Source organism: Mobula hypostoma, chromosome 1 (genome assembly GCF_963921235.1).
Source record: "Mobula hypostoma chromosome 1, sMobHyp1.1, whole genome shotgun sequence".
NCBI classification, from domain to species: Eukaryota; Metazoa; Chordata; class Chondrichthyes; order Myliobatiformes; family Myliobatidae; genus Mobula; species Mobula hypostoma.
Window position 1 is genome coordinate 54,414,221 of NC_086097.1, and position 23,519 is coordinate 54,437,739.

Sequence of the window (23,519 nt, forward strand, 5' to 3'; positions counted from 1 at the left end):
GCCTTATAGAATTGTTCACTTTATATTCACGTCAAAAATAATCTTCACTAATAGAGCAACACACATCAAAGTTGCTGGTGAACGCAGCAGGCCAGGCAGCATCTCTAGGAAGAGGTACAGTCGATGTTTCAGGCCGAGACCCTTCGTCAAGGCTAGTCGACTGCACCTCTTCCTAGGCCTGCTGCGTTCACCAGCAACTTTGATGTGTATTGCTTGAATTTCCAGCATCTGCAGAATTCCTGTTGTTTGCATCACTGATAGATAGATGTTTATGGAAGGTAACGCCATCTGGACTAATGATGGACCTAATCAGTACAGGCTGCATTAAGTATTTTAATTATTTGAATAAAACAAATGTATATGAAAAAAATTAGAACGTTAAAATGAAAATGAAGAGCTAGCCCATAGGGAAACCTGCACTATTTTTTAATTATCAGAGTGGGCCTTTAATTTCTATGTTTGATTTATGTTACTAGAGTGGACTGTAGAACTCCGGGAGAATTTTGCTGCCATGGAAAAGTGACGGTGGTCACGTGACGTGGCAGCTCGCCCCCTTGCCTGGGAATCGGCGCGGGCAACCGGCAGGCCGCGCTCTTGACCATTATGTCAACAGCACGGCTGCCGCTGACCAGAAGAAGCGGCAGAGGGTCACTGCCTCCCACTTTTTTATAAACATGGACGGGTCAGTACGCCGCTGGGAGAACTGGCTGGAGGTTTCTTAAAAAAATAAATACGTATCACTAAGACCTCCGCTTCCAGTGAGGGCCCGACATCTCACGCACGCGTGGTGTTTGGCGAGCGCTTAGCAACGGGCGAGGTGCGGGGATGGCGAGGATGGCGGCGCGCAACGCCGTGCGAATTACCCCGGGCCGCGGCCTCTCTGTGGCCGGCCCATGACGTAATGGTGTGTGCCAGGGCTGAGGAGCCAGCACCGGCGTCGGGGACGTGGCTAAAAATAAATTCAGCTGTGAAGTCGGCGACTGCCGTCATTGCTGCACGGAGCAGCGCCAATAGAATGAGGAGCCGGGCCTGAGCTCACTGTGCCGAGGTTCGTGGGCAGGCGACGGAGTGTGGCCGTTGCAGTTGTAGTCGGGAGGAGTTTTTGAGTCACATTGATTAATAATCTTAACACATGTTGCGTCTTTCATGTTGTTTTAGGAGGGGCTGGGAGGAGGGGAGTGGTGTTATCGTTTGGGATTAAAAGGCTTTTTTTAAAATGACCGAACCGTAGGTATTCTTTGAGTCCTAGTTTGGAATTAACTTTTCTAACGGTTTGAGGGCATCCATCGCCTTAAACTGAATTTTGAAACTCGCTTGTCTGTAAATTAAACTGTTACAGCTCTCTTGTGAAACCGCCTGTAGAGTTGCTGAGTTTCCGCAGTGTTAAATTAATATGTTTTAAGGACCAAGGCGACGGTTGCAGACGTTCGCGTATTTGAGCTTCGGGTGGATAGTTTATTTTGGTCTCAGTCAATCTGCATTGGGCCTAAACCTAGAGGAATTGCGTTGCTCTGCATTGGTTTGGGAGATATCTAAATAATGTACTGATTGGCAATTAGTTATTCCATTCTCAGAAAATAAGTCGCTTCAGACCTTTGATATCTTTTCGTTTCGAGTCCATTTTATGTCGTTTTAGTTCATTATAAACCGAAAGGAACTGCTTCATTATAATATTAATGATGTTGTTGCAGGAGCAGTGAAGTTTGAACAATTTATAATGTGATAATTAATTTAAATGGCTATCTTTAATTCCTTTCCAGTTTTGGCCATTCATGGAAATGTAGGCGTTGAGTAAAATTGACATTGCGAGGAAAGAAGATCTAGAGCCAAAGATTTGCTAATTCGGACAGGTGATGTACTTATAGTGTCTGGTAGATTTTTATCCCACAATTTCCTTGAAGGAAGAGGGAACGTGTCAACAGTGACGTATTCTACAGAAAAGGAAAAAAATCGTAACTGGATCCACACACAAAAATGTGACAACCCCTCCTCTACATGCTTCAGAGCTTGATTTTATTTTCGTGACGGGGTGACTCGTGTTGAAGAATCCCAACGAAATAAACCAGCAGAGTGCTGAGATTCTCAATTATGATGTTTCGAGATCAAGTCGGTGTTTTGGCAGGGTGGTTTAAAGGTTGGAATGAATGTGAACAAACTGTAGCTTTGTTGTCCTTATTGAAACGAGTGAGCCGGACCCAGGCTCGTTTCCTTCAGATTTGTCTAGAGCATTCTTTGTCCGATTGCACCGAGCTTCACGTTCTCGAGGGAGAGGCAAATGATGCTGGTAAGTTTAACGCAACCAATATTTTTTCTTATCTCGTATTGAGATATGTAAAATAGTAATCTAATATCCAAACGCAGTTTATGTCTGATAATTGGCAACTGGTAAAATTAATTGCGGTGTACAAGCAGCACCGTATTAACGTAAAAGAGTAAAACGCTTTGATGCGTCTTGTTCTGCAATTTCCTGTGCAATAATCCAGTCATGTCACGTAGAGTCTGGGTATCCTGTGCTTTCTGGACAACGTGGCTTGGTTTCTTTTCTGATTCTAGTGGTTAGATGCAGCTTTTTTTTTCTATATCGCAACAAATCCAGAAACTGATTACATAGATTAACAATTTTTCAATTTAAATGAATCACAATTTTATCTTAGCCGACATCTAAAAGGTTGGTGTTTAAATCACTATTGGGACTATGTCAAGGAAACGATACCTTTTCATGCAAGAATTGAAGCAATTTCTTAGTCGACTTCTGTTTAAAAATAAAATATCAAATGAAAGGCCCTTGTTATTCAGGAAACAAGTGAATATTTAATATGCAGACCATGTTTGGAGAGAGATGCATCATGATACTTGCAGAAGCTGCAAATGTAAATACTGTTTGGAGAATGAAAAATCCTTATTCTGTTTTACTCTGTGTGACAGGATTGAATTATATAACATTGCAACCTGGAAAAATTCCACCCCCATAATTGTTTAATTATGTGTATCTTACGGATTTTTTTTCTAGGAATACAAAGGGTGTATTGGGGAAAAGTTGTAGAAGTCCGTGTTCACCGATTGGTGGAAATCTTTAAGCTTGATTGCAGTCAAATACTGAACAGAGCCCTTAGTGTTTACTCAGAGAAAAGAATGCACAGTCCTCTTCCAGCTGTTCCATATTAGAACACGGAGCCTGCAAGACTTGGCAGCTGTCTGTACTGCCATTTGCTGACAGCCCCCAGTACTATGGTCTGCTGCTAGGATATTTATGTGTGCATTCAGCATGTACTCTAGTCTGTGGCTCTGAGATCATATTGGGGGATGGGAAAGTAGATTTTGAATATTTTAGTGGCTGTACTTTGATTTAGGATATACAAGGGTCAAGAACACAGCGAAAAACACTTGATATTCTGCTCTCAAAAATGCATCAGTAGTTGAATCAAGAAATTTAGGATACAGTAAGGATGGAACAATCTGAGGTACTCAGTTAAGTGCCTCAACTGGATTTTTATCCCATGACTAATGCATAGTTTCATGTAAAAGATAAAACATCATGAAAGTTTGTCGTTGAAACAGAGACTCAAATGGATGTTGTATTTGTTACCAGTGGTTCCTGTATTCATGAACTTTGATGTAAAGACTGCACTGAGTGGAACCCTGCAATGAAAGGTTACAAATTTTTTTTTAATACATTTTTCCTGTCCTATTCAGATTGGAATTGGATTATACCTAGTAAGCCAAAGTGGACACCTAATGCAGATATTTGTATTCAAATTTGCAAGAAAGTGAAATTCTGTATTCAGGTTTGAGTACAATATTCAGTTTTAAAAAGACTTAAAACCTTTACACGACTGAAAAAAATGTGGAAACTTGAAAAATAGGTATAACTCTGATTTTTGAGTAGTTAAGTATAACTATTATTTAAAAAATTCAATGCAGCTGGTGGAATAAGGGACTGCTGACAAATAACAAATAGATTTGGGGTATAATTAGGGCCTTAAACAGCTCTGAAAGGATGTAGGATAATGTAACTAATTTGGGGTGAAATGTTCACTTAGGGTTGAATTAATAGTTAAAGTTGTACAATGTCATCATTGGTCATTGGGATGCTGGGAGACCATTCAGCTTGTGCAGTTCATGCTGAGTCCTTTCAAAGTGATTTAGTAAGTCCTAGTATTTCTGTAAATCATTTTCTTGAAATGCCTTTTCAGTGTCCTGCAATTATTACACATTAAAACAGGCTCTTCGGCCCACCATATTCACGCCAACCATCAGGAACCAATCTCTGCAAATCTCATTTGAGCATTTTGTCAAGAGTTCAAGTGTTTGTGTAGGTACATAAACATTGTGGGAATACCTGCCTCCACCAGTCATTCAGTCAAATTCTTACAGATTCCAACAACCTTCTGTGGAGATGGCTCTTGCTCTGATTCGAACTAAACATCTTACCCCTTAGCCTAAACCTGACCTTTCTATTTCCATCACCATTGTAGGCAACCTGTTTCAGCTCATTGCATCAAGATGAGCAAAAAAGAATTCTTGACTCCTTTTATTTGGTATTGCTTTAAATACTTGAGCTTAATCTTTTGATACTCATTACTAGTGTAATTGTGTTGAGCTCCATTGTAAACATCAGTTAAATAAATGTCCATAGTCTTTGACAATGGAGTTCTGTGGATTTTAGATTTTTAATTTTTTGTGATGTTGGTATGACTCATTATGTAAGATTTATGCTTGTCCTGCACTAAAAAATACAGTATTATTCATTTCTGTATTTCCCTAAACCTCTCATGAGTTGAAACTTGCACAAATTAGCTTTCACCCTTCTATATTCAAGGCAACTCTATGCCACCTGTTGTCATGATAGTCTGATAATTGGAATAATAAAACTGACAATATTATCTGTTTGCCATTATACTGTATAATCAACAGCAACTTTAGGTTTCCCATGCTTTCTGCTTTTACAGCAATGTGAAGTTAAGCTATTTTGTTTGCAGACATTTTATTCCAAATGAAGGAAAATTGCTGACATTATTTTGAATTTAAGGTATTTGGAATATAATTTCCACATTAACACACTAAAAATTGTGAATTCTGTTGCCTGAGATTAAAATGGGTTTTTTCATTTGTATTAAATTTTAATTTAAACTCTTGGCAAATTTTATGTATGAGTATTGTTATTCCTATGCATAACTAAATTCAAAAGGTTTCTAAAAATATATTTCAGCATCTACATGTATGTGTAATAAATATTCCAATAATTACTGTGCTCTGTAAATTGTTTAGAAGTTGAATAAAATTGCCTTCCTGCTTTAGTGTCAGAGAATTTTTTCAATGGGATGGGCAATAATCCTATTAAATTGCCATTGTAAACTAAGGGTCTGCTGGAAATGGCCCCTTTTATATAAAAAAAAATTGCAGGTTTTTACTATGGCTAGATCTTTCTCAAAAGTTGTCCTTTGCAGGGTCAGTGATAATTTGCTATTGCTTCATAACTTTCCACAAACTTGAATTCAAATATTCTTTTTCTAAGACTACCCAAAGCTGAGGAAAGGTACATTCCAATCTTACTACAACTGGAGCATCATTTAATTACTTGTGAATTTCAGTCTCCTCAAGTTAAAGTCATTCTTTCAGTATTCCACTATTTCTTTATCCTATTTGACTTGTATTTGACTTCTGAGAATTAATTGCCTTTTAGATAACATAGCTCCTGTGTCTTCCATCAAACGTCTCAGATGTTCATTGAAAAAATATTGTTACAGAATTGGAGCGTTTTTTGTAGATGACAAACACTTTAGTTAAAGAGTTTAGTCTTCATATTTATCCGTTGTTGTTACAAGACTTGTCCTTATTAGCTGAAGCTATGACAGTTAAAATGGAGCAGTAAAATGGAAGAACACAGGGTTGAAAGCTGTGGAGCAAATGTTGGTAAATGGAGTGAGTACAGATGGGTACTTGATGGTCACATGGACTTCGGGCTGAAGAGTTTGCTTCTGTACTCTAATGACAAAGCTGTTATAGAACTGGAGAAGATTAGAGATGGAGTGCAAGGCCATGTACAGATTTTGAAAACAATGAAAATTTGAAAATTGATTTGTTTATTGGGAACTGGAATTATTTTGGTGAGCAAAAGTGCAATGGGTAATTTGGTAGAAGATGGGTTACAGATCTCCAAGACTTCATTTATGAAGCTTGCAGCGTGGGAAACTAGCTAGGAGTTCATTAATATTTTTAGGTATGGAGGAACCAAGGGATGGTTGAGTAACTGGTGGTCTTGGGTAAAGGCAATATCAAGATGTATTGGATATGGAAGTAAATAGTTATAGTGACCGCATGAGTTCTGAAGTTGGCCTCAGAATCAGGAATGACACCAAAGGGCAAGTATGCTAGTTTTGTTTCCGCTACATAAGGGGAAGGATGGGTATTATTGGCTAAGAATGGCATGATGGGGATCAAACATTCTCAAAAAGAGGAAAATTTGTGTTCCAGTATTGGGTGGCAGGCAAGAAATGTGTTGTTCAAGATAGTGAAGTAAGTTTAACTGGCACATGTGAAAATTAAAAGTGCACGATGTTGGTGAGAGCTTGTATTATGTGATAAGCTAATGAATTCCAGAGGTGCTGTAATTGTGCGAGAATTGATAGAAGAGCAATCACACTGTACAAGAATATACTGGTAAAATGTAGTTGCATTCACTGGTGGAAAGACATTCTTATCAAATAAGGCAGATGGGTCAAAAAGGATAAGGAGTGATTGTGACAAGCTATTAAATAAAGTTTTTTTAAAAAAAGGGCTGTGTACAGAAAATTACTTGGAGGGATTCAAGCATAGGTTAATGAGCAAAAAGCTGAAACATATTAAGACCCTGATGAAGGGTCTCGGCCTGAAACGTCGACTGTACCTCTTCCTTCAGATGCTGCCTGGCCTGCTACGTTCACCAGCAACTTTGTGTGTTGCTTAAAACATATTAAGTGTTCTTTTTTTTAAGAGCAAGGAGTTTGAATGGGATTGTTAGCTTTCGAGGATATAGTAATCAACTTTTTTTTTACAATGGGAGAGTTGATGCCAAATTTGAAAAGAGCAGTATCTTGGGAAAGAGAACCTTAACTTTGGCTAATTTGGAGATCAGGATGAAGATGATCAGTCAGCAATTCATGACTGAAAGTTATGTCAGCACTTTGGCCTTGTAGTTTGGTGCAATAAACATAGAAAAAGTTAAGAGTTTGCAGCTTAGACAGGGATTTGTCTAATAGGTGAGGATAGACAAAGGAACTAGTGGAGACAACTAACAACTTTTAAATGACTGAAATTAAGCTCTTTGGAGGAAGATTCATATTCTGGAATTTAAAGCTGTTTGAGAAATTCATTTAAAATAATTAAATTGTCTTCATTTAAACAAAGCTATTTTCATTTTTGTGTTTGGGCGATGAAGTTTTTTACATTAGAGGTGCTCTAATGTAGAGAAATACAGCAGTTTGTGTGCTCACCAAAACATGCTATAGACAATGAGACAAATGATCAGAAAATGGCTTGAATTTTAGACAGATAGATATACTTTATTAATCCCGAGGGAAATTTGATTTTGTTACAGCTGCACCAACCAAGAATAGAGCGTAAATATAGCAATACAAAAACCACAAACAATGAAACAACAAAATGCAAACTATGCCAGATGGAAAATAAGTCCAAGACCAGTCTATTGGCTCAGGGTGTCTGACCCTCCACAGGAGGAGCTGCAAAATTCGATGGCCACAGGCAGGAATGACCTCCCGTGCTGCCAAGTGTTGTATCACGGTGGAATGTGGCCGAAGTCCAACAGTAAAAAGTTCAATATCCGGTCTACAAACACGTTCCTCGATTGTAATATGACCCGGATTGCACCATCTGTTGTTAACCAGATCAGTAAGCACCCAACTCCTTTACGCTTACCACTCTCAGTGCACTTCCGGTCAGACGGAACGGTATTACCCACCGGAACTCCTCTTCTCCATAAGTCTCTGTTGTCTCGACCCGGTCCTCTTTCCTCGACTTTGTGATCCCCCTCTGCATCCTCTGTGTGTTTTCCTCTGGTTTTCAGCAGGGGTGTCCGCCGCTCTGCTCGCTAAACTGGCCGGCATTAGCTGGTCCCTGGAATACACAATGCGACCTTGCTTCTGTCCCACATGTCGAGATGTATCTATTTCCAGCGCTTAAAAAAAAACCCAAATAAAACAATCTCTACCGGCATGTTAGAGAGGGTGCAGCTTCAACATGTTACTGTGAGGAAAAAAAAAATACAAAAAATAAAGTAAGTTTAAAAAGTAGGAAGAAGAAAGTAAGAATAGATCGAACAGCTGTACCAGGCTGCATGCACGAGCGGCGTTTAATAAAATTAAGCATAAAATTTTGCATTGGCGGTGATGACAATCCAAAGCATTTGCAGGAGCTACATATTGAAAATGGCTTGTGTATAGGCATAGTTATACAAAGAACTGCATTTAATGATCTCCTGCTATACTGTTTGTCTCTTTCTCTATGTAATTAATGATGCTGCTATGTTAAATTTTAATAAAAAGTTACAAGCTATTTTCGTTAGAAAATGATACGGAAATTTTGCACATTGGGTGAGATACGACTTTAATGGCATAATTGTTTACAATTATAGTTCAGCGAACTTTCTGATCATAAATTAAGCAAAAAATTTTAATTCTTTAAAATTATTTTTTAATTCTAATATCGTATTAAAATGTTTGTAATATTTAATTTTTTTTCCTTTTTTGTTCAAGAAATCTTCAGTACATTTAGTTGATTAGCCAGCTTGATGTAAGTTGATACTTGGGAGCTTTGGAACATAGTGATTGCCTGTACCACAGAAGTCACTAGACCACTGGGGCTAGATTTGGATTTCTTCTAAACTCCATGGTGATCATTGTTGTTTTAGTACCAATGGTAAGATATATACCAACTTGCTTTGAAAAGTTGGTTGAGGGATACATGCTGCTAAATTGCCAGTAAAATGTGTCGAAAAATAGTTCCTTTTTAGTTTTGTGTTGTATTGCTCACAAATGCTGATAGTTCTGTCGGTATGAAAACTACAAATTCCAGGCTATTATCTAATCATTTTCCTCAGATCATCAAATGATTTGTTTTTTGTCTCTTTAGTGTACTTTGTACAGTAAAGTGCAAGCCTGAATTATTGGATCCACACTCTAACGGTTGTGGATCCCACAACCTAATGAAACTTGGGCAACTTGAGGCAGAAATTTCTTATTTCAGACAACTTTATTTTGTATTCAAAGATTGATATTTATACTTTATAATGAATATTGAGGAAATTGAGATTTCCTATTTCATTAATTATTATGATTTAAAGCACTTGTATTGAAATTCATTGGTTGCAATGAAAATACTTACACTGGTTAGTAGTTCAATTTACTTTTTTCCAATTTCTTTAGTTCATGCAAGCATTGCTCTGTTGAATTATGACTAATGTATTGGGAAGATTTTTTTTGTTACGTTGAAAATGCTACTTTGATTCACAGTAATTCAACTTTGGGTTTTATTGGTGCTGCATCAGTTTAGATGTACGTTTAAGATTTTGAGTTTTATGCACTTAACGATTTTTTGTGAAAAGCTCACTTCAGTGGGCAGAATATCAGCAGTGTCATTGCCTGGTCTCTACCTACATTATAGAAATACAATAACTGCTTAATGCAAGCTTATGATATGTTTAGCTTTTAATTTATTAAGTGTGATTGCGCTGGCGTAATTCCAGTCGACAAAGTCAAAGGCCAGTTTATTATCAAATGCATAAGTACATGTATGCAAAGGTGCAATGAAAAACTTGCTTGTAGCACCATTACTGGCACATAGCATCATATAGGCAGTATTCATAAGAATAACAAATTATGTACAAGTTTTGTAAGAGAAAAAGCTGAATTGGAACCAAAAAGTCAATTTTAGTGCAAAATAATTACTGTTTCTGAACTGCAGTGGCGACTTGGGTTTTGCCAGTTGTTTTAAGAATAACTTTTTTGAAGGGAAGTGGCTGTTATTGAACCTTGTGGTGCTAGACTTTAGGCTCCCTTACCTCCTGCCTGATTGTGTAAAGATGGCATGACCTGGATTGTGGGGATCTTTGGATGTGCTTTCTTGAGGGAATACATCCAGTGTTGTGCCCATGATGTAATGGGCAAAATCCACTACTCTCTGTAGCTCCTTATGCTCCTGAGCATTGGAATTGTCATACTAGACCATGATGCAACTGTGCAGGATGCTTTCAACAGTACACCTGTGCAAGTTTGTTGGAGTGTTTGAGAACAAGTCAAACCTCCCTCCTTTTTTATGCCATGGGCTAATGCCATTAAGCGAAGGGTCTGTGGACCCCAGATTGGGAGCCCCTGTTCTGTGGGAAGCACATCAATGTCTTTATTATGGTTGTATCTATGTCTAGGCTCAGAACAGATCACTTGACAGGAGATTAATGCCGTTGACTCTGTCCATCAGTGAACTTCCACTGTAAACTGTTAACCTTCCTTCCCCATTCTGGCATTGGTTTTGCTGACGTTGAGAGTGGTTGTTGCGGTACCACGCATCCAGCTGTCCTACCTCACTCTAGTTTGCAACTTATTGCTGTGGTGCTTTTGGCAAATATAAAAATAGGATTGGAGCTGTGGGTTCTTGTGGCTGTGTCACATAACTAATTAAGGACAGACATAATAGGCCAAAATTGCAGTTAGTGGGATGAGCTGAAATGTAACATGGGGGCAAAATCACAAAGGATGATGAATACAGGACTGAAGATGTTATAATTGAATGCTGCAGTATACAGAATAAGGCAGATGATCCTGTAGCACAGTTAAAGATTAGCAGTTATGACTTTGTGGGCATCACTGAGTCATGGCGGAATGAAGATCAGAGTTGGGAGCTTTACATCCAAGGATACACGTATTGAAAGGACAGGCAGGTAAACAGGCGTGGGTGACTGTTACTAAAAACTGAAATCAGATCTTTAGAAACTGCAAGGGTAAAAAGACCCTGATAGGAATTGTATACAGGCCTCCAAATAAAAGTCAGGATGTGGCTTACAAATTATAGCGGGAGATAGAAAGGGAATGTAAAAAGGGCAATGTTACGATAGTCATGGGGAATTTTAATATGCAGGTATATTGAGAAAATCAGGGTGGTGCTGGAGCCCAAGACAGGGAGTTAGAAGAATGCCTGTGAAGTGGCTTTTATGAGTAGCTTGTGGTTGAGCCCACTCAGGGAAAAGCAATTCTGGATTGGGTGTTGTGTAATGAGCCAGATTTGATTAGGGAGTTTAAGGTAAAGGAAGCCTTAAGGGGAAGTGATCATAATATGTTAGAATTTGCCCTGCAGCTAAAATCAGATGCATCAGTATTACAGTGGAGTAAAGGAAATTACAGTGGCATGAGAGAGGAGCTGAAAGTTGACTGAAAGCATAACAACAATGGCCAGAGTTTCTGGGAACAATTTGGAAGGTGCAAGATAGATAAATGCCAAAGATGAAGGAGTATTCTAAAGGGAGGAGGACACATGATGGCTGACTAGGGACATTGGCAGCATAAGAGCAACCGTACATGATACTCAGGCATATGTTAGAACAAAAGTTAGTGGGAAGCTAATTGGGAATCATTGGGATTGGGAATTTTTTCAAAAAAAAGGCAACAGACCGAGGGAAAAGATTAATATGAAGATAAGCAAGACAATAGTATAAGAAAGGATGCAAAAAGATTCTTTTCAGATACAGTATATAAAGAGTAAAAAGAGTTGAGTGTGGATATTGGACTGTTGGAAAATTATGCTGGACAAAGAAGTGGCAGACAAACATGATAAGTTTTTGTGTCAGTCTTCACTGTGGAAGACACCAGCAGTATGCCAGAAATTCAAGAAAGTTATGGGTCTGAAGTGAGTGTAGTTGCTATTATTAAGGACAAGGTGTTTGGGAAGCTGAAAGGTCTGAAGATAGATATGTCACCTGGGCCAGATGGACTACACCCCAGGGTCTGAAAGAGGAAGCTGAAAATATTGTGGAGTCTTTCAAGAATCACCAAATTCTGGAATGGCTGTGGAGGACTGGAAAATTGCAAATGTTGCTCCACATTTTAAGGGAGGGAGGCAGAAAAAAGGAAATTATAGGCCAGTTGTTCTGACTTCACTGGTGAAAGATGTTGGGATGTGTTGTTAAGGATGAGATTTCAGAGTACCTGGAGGCACATGAGCCAAAGTCAGCATGGTTTCCTTAAAGGGAAATCTGTTTGAATTCTTTGAGGAAATAAAAAGCAGGATAGGCAAGGGAGTTGTCTGTGGATGCTGTTTACTTGGATTTTTACAAGTCCTTTGACAAGGTGCCATATATGAGGCTGCTAAACAGGATTAGAGCCCACGGTATAACACAAAAGATACCAGCATGGATAGAAGATTGACTGACTGGCAGGAGGCCAGGAATGGGAATAAAGGGGGCCCTTTTTTTGGGTTAACTGCTGGTGACAAGTGGTGTTGTACAAAAGCAGCTTTTGATCAAGTTGTGTCACTGATTTGGATGATAGAATTGATGGCTTTGTGGCCAAGTTTGCAGATGATACAAAGATAGGTGATGGGGCAAGTAGAACTGTGGAAGCAGGGAATCTGCAGAAGGGCTTGTACAGATTGGGAGAGTGGGCAAATGTGACAAATGGAATATAGTGAAGGGAAGTTTATGTTCATGCACTCTGGTAGAAGGAATAAAGGTGTAGACTATTTTCTAAATGAGGAGAAAATTCCAAAATCTTGCATGCAAAGCCTCTTGGGAGTCCTCATGCAGGATTCCCTAAAGGTAACTTACATGTTTAGTCAGTGGTAAGGAAGGCAAATGCATTGTTAGCATTCATTTCAAGAGGACTAGAATATAAAAACAAGGATGTAATGCTGAGGCTTTATAAGGCACTGGTGAGACCACACTTGGAATATTGTGTAGCAGTTTTGGGCCCCTTATTTAAGAAAATATGTGCTTGCATTGAAGAGGGGCCAGAGGAGGTTCATGAGAAAGATTCTGGGAATGAAGGTGTTAACACGGAGCATTTGATGACCCTGGGTCTGTACTTGCTGGAGTTTAGAAAATGAAGAGGGACAGGAAGTTTCGCTGAAACATATCTATTATTGAAAGTGGATGTGGAGAGGATGTTTCCTACAGTGGATGAGTCTAGAACCAGAGGACACAGCCTCAGAAGAGAGGCTGTCCATTCTGAACAGAAATGAGGAATTTCTTTAACCAGAGGGTAGTGAATCTGTGGAATTCATTGCCAGAAACTGCTGTGAAGGCCAAGTTATTGGGTATATTTAAAACAGAGGTTGACAGGTTCTTGATTGGCGTGCCAGTAGTTATGGGGAGAAAGCAACAATGGGGTTGAAAGGGATCATCAATCACTCATGAGCCAATGGGCCAAATAGCCTAATTCTGCTCTTGTGTCTTAAGGTCTCGATGAGTAATAAAGGCAAGCATGCAATATATTGCCTTTATCACCCTGTTCAGCCTGTGCAGCCACCTGGATGAGGTTCAAAGTCCATGATATCCTGGCTGGACCTAAACTGAGCACAGTTGAGCAAGGTAGTGCTAAGTATTGCTTCATATCATTGTTGATGAAATCTTCTGTCAATGCGTAATGATAATATTGTTGTGATGTGGTGTACTGGCACATGAAGAGACTTGTGAATGTGGTCATGATTGGAACAAAGAGAAGATTTGGTAAGCTGGTGTTGTTTTAGTGGGAGCAGAGGCAGTAAAGAGCTTAAACTTAATTTTGTTACAGAAAATTCTATGGCCCCAGATAAATAGAAAGGATCACAACAAAAGGGTCAAAGTGGGGCATAGATTTAGAGTAAATAGTCAAAGGATTAAGGAATGTGAGGAAAAAATGTTTATATCTAGATGGTGATTAGGGACCTACAACCCTGTAAAAACCCAGATTACTTTTTACCATCAATTTGTGCACTTGAAAAGCTGTAACCTTAAAGGCAGTGGAGCAGGTACTGAAAAATGGAATTCGATTGGATTACTTTTTTTGTCTGGCACAGTCATGATGGGCCATGTGTCTTTCTGCTGTGCCATACATTTTCTAAGATTCTGTATGATTAGATTGTTATTAGCCACATTAGATGTGTCCTGCTTTTGGAAGAGTGACTAAACCGGCTCCCCCACCAGGCTTGCTTGGTGAGGAGGGTGGCTAGACACCCTGCAGGACGAGAAACAAGATCTGTCAAAGGGCGGATGAATCCTCTTGTAGGGTCAACGACCATCTAGCAAACACATGCCGTAAAGCACGGAAAGGGCTTGGTCTGGCCGTTCACTGCAACAGAACTTCCCCCAGCCATCTTGGACCCCACCTGATCCGGGAGGGGATGTCAAGAGGGTGGGTCTGGACCTGTGCAACCCCCTACTCACCTAAAATCCACTCATGCACGTGCCGTTCCTTTCTGAGGAGTGGGGTACCACCCCACTAAATGACTGAAAGGAACCATCATCATACTATGGGATGGATTGCCAGAGAGAGAGAGAGAGATTAACCAAGGTATATTCCACAGTTGGTGGATGCCACCATCAGGCTGCACTGGAGCAGCTTGGTTGGTGCTCCATCTTGTACTGCAGTTCCAGTTTTAAAAATCGGAGCCCAGATTTTCTTTCTGTTCTCATAATGTTTGCTGAATTCAGTGCTGTCAATAGTTTCTCCATGAGTTCAAGGGGCAAATTGAATTGTATGAAGATGAGGGATGGGTGAAATAATGATGTCCACATCCACCAAGATGAATGAATGAACCCATTAAGCACTGCTGACTGAAAGTTAGTGGGAAATACTCCCGACTTGTATTTGGTTCTCACATGCTGGTGATATATATCATTGAGTATAGATGTCTTCTTTGTGTTGCTTATATTTGCTTATTGTTTACTATCTTCATGGCATGATGTAACAGGACAGTATAGCTACATGTTTGTTAGCATGTCTGTAGAATTCCTTGTAGTTCTAATTCCTCGTAGTTCTAATTCCTCTGCAGTACGTGATTTTTCAGTTTAGCAGTCTTTGGGTGATGGAGATATTATCACATGAAATTTATGCTACTCCTGACATGTCCTTATGAGCTAGTGTAAATCCCCAAGCTCAGATTCAATCATAGAATACTGTGCAATGAAATAACCTCTGGTCTTCGAACCTGCAACAGATAGGTTGGTGAGGATGAGGTTGTGGGTTTACTTATACTAAGTGCAAAACTTGTATAGTCATTGATCTTCAGGGTTTGGGCAGCTTAGTCATTGATGGTGTTCACAAACCATACTCAGGTGACAAAAAGCCCAATAGTATTCTATACCCTTGCTACTTCATTTTTCTTGCATATATTGTTAGGTGTGGAGCAGTACTAATTTATCAACTGAAAGGGGTGGACAGTGGTAGTTTCTTTGGCTCTATTTGACCTGTTGTAGTAGAGGTTTCCAGGTCTGTGCTCAAGATTGTCTTCTTCCTTCCTCTCTGTCATTGCCTGTTAGTGGTTCTGCTTTGCTGATCGGCCATGATATGCCCACGGATAATGAAGTAATTTAGGATGTTGTGTTTAAAATATTCTGTGTAATACAGTCAGTGGTACCTCATTGATTTATAGGAAATTTCAGGTATTGATCCATAAATCATCTTCAGAAAATCTTGGCAAGGTCTCCTCTATGACTCAGTATTCGTTCTGAAACTATCGTAGTTCATTTCTGCGGTTTTATTTTCTTTTTAGTATGGCAGTTTTGAAACAACTGAATGGTTTTCCAGGCTACTTTAGAATGAAGTGGGAATCAACCACCTTGATATTCACGGAGGCAATTGCATTCTGGATGTTATTGAAGGATCTTATTGAACCAGATGAGTTATTATGACAAATTATTTAATTAGAGAGATTGTTACAAAAAAAATCAGGTTAGGTAATTAACTGCATTTAAATTCAATAGCAGCCCTGTTGCTTTGAATCAAAATCAGGTTTATTATCACCAGCATGTGTTGTGAAATTTAGCATCGGCAGCAGTTCAATGCAGTACATAATATAGAAGAAATAAATAAATTACAGTATATGTATATTGAATAGATTAAAAATTGTGCCAAAACAGAAATAAGATACAGGTCAACCTTCACTAATCCGGCACCATTGGGACCTGAGGAGTGCCGGATTAGTGAAAATGCTGAATTACAGGAAGATCACATTAAGCAACAGCTAACCACTGCATTATACCTTTAAAATATCATGTAAGTCAGTACAAGTTGGATAATAATGAAACAGAAATATTAAATGAGTAGCAAGTGAAATTTTAATAAAGTAATATACTGTACAGGTACAGATAAAATAAAAGGTACAGGTAAATGTACAGGAATTAACTTATACAGAAAAGTTGAACACTTCTGCTTCTAAAGTGAGACGTTTAATATACCTTCAGGCAAAGTTACATGTCTGCAGGCGTGGGGTTGTCAAGATCATCAACATCTTCATCTTGAAGAATGAGTGAAGCATTAGGAACTGGTGCTGAAACTGGCACAACAGTTTCTTCAAAAACTGTTGATGTTGGTGGCAGCACATCTGGGTGAGCAGAAGTTGATGGCACTGGATTTTGAGTGTTAGCTCCCCTGTTGCACTTTTTCTAGCAATTTTTTAAAACATATCTTCCAAGGTAAGCTGTTTCATATATTTTGGTCTCTCTCTGATTAGCTTATCCTGCAGCATATAAACACTCATTATTTCTTGCTCAGTTGTAAAACATCGTTGCTCTAATCCTTTCAGCATGGTAAATTACAGGAAATTGCGTCATACCTTTGAAGGCCCTGGGACGTAAACTTTTGCCAATGACCAGTAACTTACATCTGTGGGTTCCTGCAGCATTAGAGAAGCCTAGCAAAGTCACACTATCTCTCGATGCCTTATACCCTGTTGGCGATTCTGCATCTGCTGTTGTTAGTGTTCTTCTTGGTGTACATCTCCAATACAAAGCAGTCTCATCAGCATTGTAGACCTGCTCGGGGCTTAATTTTTCATCAGGGACTAACTTGGCGCACTCGTCAACAGACTCTGCTGCTGCTTCCTTGTCTGCTGAACGTTTTTCACCACACTCTGCATGAAACTGTAAACCATGACGCTGCTTGAACCGATGAAGCCAGCCTATAGTCACACTCATAATCTAGTCCTAGTTCTTCATGAAATACTTTTGCTTGTTCCTTCACCATATCTCCAGATAGTTCAACACCTTCACTAACACGAAGATTAAACCACGTTCTCAGCACTTTATCTAGTTCGGAACTAGATAAGTGAACTCTTTCATTGTTTTTCTTACGCACATCTGTTTCTTTGAGCCACTATCAGCAAAAAAAGTAGCAGTTTTTCTTTCTGTTTCTTTATATCGTACACTGTGGAAGAGCCAATGTTGTAATGCTCGCACAAGCTTTTCACTGATATGCCACTGTCCAGTTTTTTCAAGAGTTCAACCTTATCTTTAATGGATAATGTGCGGTGTTTTCGCTTCATAGCACGAGGTGCATTTCCTTTAATCACTGGGGCCATAATTTGGGCTAAAAAAGAGCCAATTATTTTAATAAATGCAGGAAAACAAGCAGGAATCGTGTGTCTGTGCTTACAAGGGCGCGCCAACACGTGAACAGATCTAGCGCAACCAAAACAATGCGCAGCAGATTGGTACGGTGGCCCAGGAAATTTGAAATCAGTGCTGGATTATCGAAGGAACCGATTACAGGTAGTCAGATTAGTGAAGGTCGACTGCATATTTAAATAAAAGTGAGGTGGTGTTCACAGGTTCAGTGTCCATTTAGGAAACGGATGGCAGAGGGGAAGAAGCTGTTCCTGAATCACTGAGTGTGTGCCTTCGGGCTCCTGTACCTCCTACCTGACGGTAACAGTGAGAAAAGGGCATGCACTGGATGCTGGAGGTCCTTGATAATGAATGCTGCCTTTCTGAGACACTGCTCCTTGAAGATGTCCTGGACACTTTGTAGGCCAGTAGGTTTCAACACAATGGCTCATATTTCCTGATCTGTTGCCTGTTGTCTGTGAACCAAATTAATGATGGCCGGGAGCGTGGTATTGCACAACAAGATCTTGGGATGCAAGTATATAGTTCCTTAAAAGTGGCGATATGGATAAACAGTAATGAAGAAAATATGCTATGCTTGCCTTTATTGGCTGAGGCATTGAGTCCTGGAGTTGGGATGTTGTGTTGCAGTTCCACAAGAGGTTATGCCACATTTGTTGAGTATTGTTTGCAATTATGGTTGCTACATCATAGGAAGAATGTGATTAAGTTGGAGATAGTGAAGAGAAGTTTCACAGGAACGTAGCCTGAACAGGAAGGCTTGAGTTACAAGGAGAGATTGGATAGGCTGCGACTGTTTTCTTTGGAGTGAAGGAAGCTAGGAGGTGCCATTATCAAAGTTTATAAAAATTGAGAGGCACAGACACAACAGGTCCTTCGCCCACAATGTTGTGCTAAACCAATTAAATTAGTAATCAAATGGCCAACTAAACCTAGCCCTTCTGCCTTCATAATGCCTATATCCTTCTATTTTCCTGACATTCATTTGTCCATCTAAATATCTCTGAAAAGTCCCTAATGTATCAGCCTCTACCACGATCCCAGGCAGCACATTCCAGGCACCTGCCATTCTGTGTTTAAACTTGCCCCTCACATCTCCTTTGAAATTATCCCTCTTACCTTAAATGCATACCCTCTGGTATTGGATATTTCAACCCTTGGAAAAAGATGTCTGTATACTCAACATCTATATGTCTCATAATCTTAACAACCTCTTATCAGATCACCCTTCAGCCTCCACTGTTCCAAAGAAAACAATCCAAGTTTGTCCAACCTCTGATTATAGCATTTGCCCTCAAATCCAGGCAGCATCCTGGCAAACTACTTCTGCAGCCTGTCTAAAGCCTCAGTATCCTTCCTGAAATGGGGTGACCAGAACTGTAATGCAATACACCAGATGTGACCTAAGAAGGGTTTTATAAAGCTGCAACACAACTTCCTGGCTTTTGATCTCAATGCCTTGCCTAATAAAGGCAAGCATGCGGTATGCCTTCTTAACCACCCTATCAATCTGTGCAGACATTTTCAGGGACCTATGAACTTGGACCCCACGATCCCTCTGCTCATCAAATGCTGTTAAGGGTCTTGCCCTTGACAATGTACTGTCTCTTTACAATTCACCTACCAAAGTGCAACACTTCACATTCAGCTGGGTTAAGCTGCACCTGCTCTTTTTCTGCCTGTATCTGCAACTGATCTATATCCGGCTGTACACTGCCAGTCTTCCACACTAACCACAACACCACCAATCTTTGTATCATCTACAAATTTACTAATCCACCCATCTACATTTTCATTCAGGTCATTTATATCCATCACAATCAGCATAGTTCCCAGTACAGATTCTTGCGGAACACCACTAAGGATAGCTAGTAACAATCTTTTTCTCAGATAGGGAAGTCTGAAAATGTAGGGCTTAAGTTTAAGATGGGAGGGGAAGGATTAAAAGCAGACCTGAGGGAAAATATTTTCATGCAGAGGATGATAGGTGCAGTGGTATCCAAAAGTTTGGGCACCCCTGGTCAAAATTTCTGTTACTGTGAATAGCTAAGCGAGTAAAAGATGAACTGATTTCCAAAAGGCATGAAGTTAAAGATGACACATTTCTTTAATATTTTAAGCAAGAAAACTTTTTTATTTCCAACTTTTACAGTTTAAAATAACAAAAAGAAAAGGGCCTGAAGCAAAAGTTTGGGCACCCTGCATGGCAGTACTTAGTAACGGCCCCTTTGGCAAGTATCACAACTTGTAAACACTTTTGGTAGCCAGCTAAGAGTCTTTCAGTTCTTGTTTGGGGGGATTTTCACCCATTCTTCCTTGCAAAAGGCTTCTAGTTCTGTGAGATTCTTGGGCCGTCTTGCATGCACTGCTTTTTTGAGGTCTATGCACAGATTCTCGATGATGTTTAGGTCAGAGTACTGTGAGGGCCATGGCAAAACTTTCAGCTTGCACCTCTTGAGGTAGTCTATTGTGGATTTTGAGATGTGTTTAGGGTCATTATCCTGTTGTCCAGCATCTGGCTGCGTGGTGTGCCGACAACAACCTGGCCCTTAACACCCAGAAGACCAAGGAGATCATTGTGGACTTCAGGCATGCTAGGAGCCACACTCACGTCCCCATCTACATCAACAGAGCTGTAGTGGAGCATGTATCAAGCTTCACATTTCTTGGTGTCCACATTTCTGAGGATCTCACCTGGTCCCTGAACTCCTCCATCCTGATCAAAAAGGTGCAGCAGTGTCTTTATTTCCTGTGGAGCAACGAGAAAGCTCACCTCTGTCCCAAGATACTGATGGACTTTTACCGCTGTACCATTGAGAGCATACTCACCAACTGCATCTCAGTGTGGTATGGCAATTGTCCCGTATCGGACCGCAAAGTACTCCAGTGTGTGGTGAAAACTGCCGAGCAGATTATCGGCAACCAATTGCCCACCATTGAGAATATCTACCGTAAACACTGCCTGGGCAGGGCGAAAAGCATTATCAAAGATGCATCTCACCCTAACCATGGACTTTTTACTCTCCTCCCATCCAGTAGGCGCTACAGGAGCCTCCGCTCCCACACCAGCAGGCGCAGGAAGAGCTTCTTCCCTGAGGCTGTGACCCTGCTGAACCTCACATCACAGCGCTAAGCAGTATTGCACCCATACTGTACTGTCTCAGTACTTTTATATTTGTGTGCTGTAGCACTTGCTTTTTATTCGCAGTGATTTTGTAAATAACACTGTTCTTTGCATTTCTGGTTAGATGCTAACTGCATTTCATTGGCTTTGTATCTGTACTCGGCACAATGACAATAAAGTTGAATCTAATCTAATCCTTTTTTCATCTTTGGCTTTTTTTTTTACTGACAGTGTGATGGTTGCTTCCAGAATTTGCTGGTATTTAATTGAATTCATTCTTCCCTCTACCAGTAAATGTTCCCCCAGCCACTGGCTGCAACACAAGCCCAAAGCATGATCGATTCACCCCCATGCTTAACAGTTGGAGAGGGGTTCTTTTCATGAAATTCTACACCCTTTTTTCTCCAAACATATCTTTGCTCATTGCAGCCAAAAAGTTCTATTCAAAGGGTTCAAAGGAACATCTAAGCAAGCCTGATGCATTTTGGAAATAAGTCCTGTGGGCTGATGAAGTTAAAATAGAACTTTTTGGCTGCAATGAACAAAGGTATCTTCGGAGAAAAAAGGGTGCAGAATTTCATGAAAAGAAAACCTCCAACTGTTAAGCACGGGGGCGGATCGATCATGCTTTGGGCTTGTGTTGCAACCAGTGGCACGGGGAACATTTACTGGTAGAGGGAAGAATGTATTCAATTAAATACCAACAAATTCTGGAAGCATACATCACACCGTCTTTAAAAAAAAAGCCTGAAGATGAAAAGAGGATGGCTTCTACAACAGGATAATGAACCTAAACACACCTCAAAATCCACAATGGACTACCTCAAGGGTGCAAGCTGAAGGTTTTGCCATGGCCCTCACAGTCCCCTGACCTAAACATCATCGAGAATCTGTGGATAGACCTCAAAAGAGCAGTGCATGCAAGATGGCCCAAGAATCTCACAGAACTAGAAGCCTTTTGCAAGGAAGAATGGGTGAAAATCCCCCAAACAAGAACTGAAAGATTCTTAGCTGGCTACAAAAAGTGTTTACAATCTGTGATAGTTGCCAAAGGAGGTGTTACTTAAGTACTGCCATGCAGAGTGCCCAAACATTTGCTTCGGGCTCTTTTCCTTTTTTGTTATTTTGAAACTGTAAAAGATGGAAATAAAAAAGTAATTTTAAAATATCAAGGAAATGTGTCACCTTTAAATTTATGCCTTTTGGAAATCAGTTCTTCTGTACTCGCTTAGCTATTCACAGTAACAGAAATTTTGACCGGGGTGCCCAAACTTTTGCATGCCACTGTATATGAATTAAGATACCAGGGAGCTGGTAAAAGCAGGTACAAATACATCATATAATGAACATTTGGGCACTATCTGGTTTAGAGGGATTTGGGCCAAACACAGGCAAATGACAATAGCATAGTTAGGTATTTTGGTCGGCATAGCTAAGGTGGGCTGAAAGAAGTCTTTCCATGCTACATGATTCTGTAAATGTGTGGAGTATTTTGCATTGCATCAATATTGAAGAAGAAATTGTTACTTGGGTAAAACACCACCAAATTGACTTGGTAATATGTAAATATATTTTAAAGAGCATGGTTCCCTGCACATCCCAACAAAAACAAGCATGCCAATTAACTCAAGATTCTATAGATGCTGGAAATGTCGATTAACATTTGCAAATTGTTACAACTAATATTTTTTCCAGCATTTTGTCTATTGTGTCTACAACTCAGCTATAGTTCTTTTAAAAATGTATCCTGCAAATTATACAAGCCCTCATAGTTGGTGGCCATTAAAGATTATGGATTTTAGTCAAAATAAACTTGAAGTTTTCTTCCATCCCTCCCTGATGTGAAATTTTGTAACCAAAATGAAAGAGGTTCTATTTTTAAAATAAGCCAGTAAATGAATAAACCAAGTGGAGGTGAGTTGTTATAATTTAAGACTTGTTCAATGCTTTGCCTTCCTTTGTAGCAATTACTATCATTGCAAAGCCTCCACACCATCCTTCTCCTTGTTTTCCTGTTTAGTCAATTTCTCAGTCTACTGAAGCTCTATGCCATTCTGTGCACCTATGCATGGATTATTAGGCCCTACCTCCTCACACTACATACAACATCTCCCTTTCTCTAAACTTATTAGTGTTGCTTGAAACACCACTGTGCAAAAGTCTGTTTAATGAAAGAAAAATATATATATATATTCCCACATTTTCACTGGGGCGTATCAGCGAATTCCTATCCGAAGTGATCTGAATGTGCATCAGACTAATAGTAATGTAATTTTTCAGTGCCCTTTTGAAATAGCTGAATGAGTTCTCAGTCCTGGTGTACAATGCCTATAAAAAGTATTCACCCCCCCCCCCCCGGAAGTTTTCATGTTTTATTGCTTTACAGCATTGAATCATAATGGATTTGATTTGGCCTTTTTTTACACTGATCAACAGAAAAAGGCTTTTGTGTTAAAGTGAAAACAGATCTCTACAAAGTGATCTAAGTTAACTACAAATATATAAAACAAAATTATTGGTTCAATGTTGTAAAACAAACCATGAAAACTTCCAAGGGAGATGAACACTTTTTATAGGCACTATATATATATGTGTGTGGTGTGTGTGTGTATGTATATATGTGTATTAATGACATACGTGAGTAATAATAAACCTAATTCTGATGAGGGTCCCGATTGTTGACTGAGTATATGAAGGGATGGGGGAAGGGTATGGAGGGGGAGTGGGAAGTATCAGAGAGACATTCTGTAATGATCAATAAATCAATTGTTTGGAGTCAAATGACCTTGCCTGGTATCTTTGGCTGGGTGT

The 23,519-nt window shown here is 39.7% G+C and overlaps 1 protein-coding gene across 4 annotated transcripts in view; it reads left to right on the forward strand.

The window, feature by feature from the left end:
- Positions 1-570: 570 nt before the first annotated feature.
- Positions 571-23,519, forward strand: part of samd4a (sterile alpha motif domain containing 4A) — a 174,381-nt gene continuing 151,432 nt past the window's right edge. For 2 of the 4 annotated variants that reach the window (XM_063049125.1, XM_063049148.1), the window contains exons 1-2: positions 693-1,048; positions 1,761-2,284. In XM_063049125.1, the coding sequence (XP_062905195.1) occupies positions 2,089-2,284 (196 nt within the window). In that variant the 5' untranslated portion in view covers positions 693-1,048; positions 1,761-2,088. The other 2 variants (XM_063049146.1, XM_063049135.1) reach the window with 2 other exon arrangements.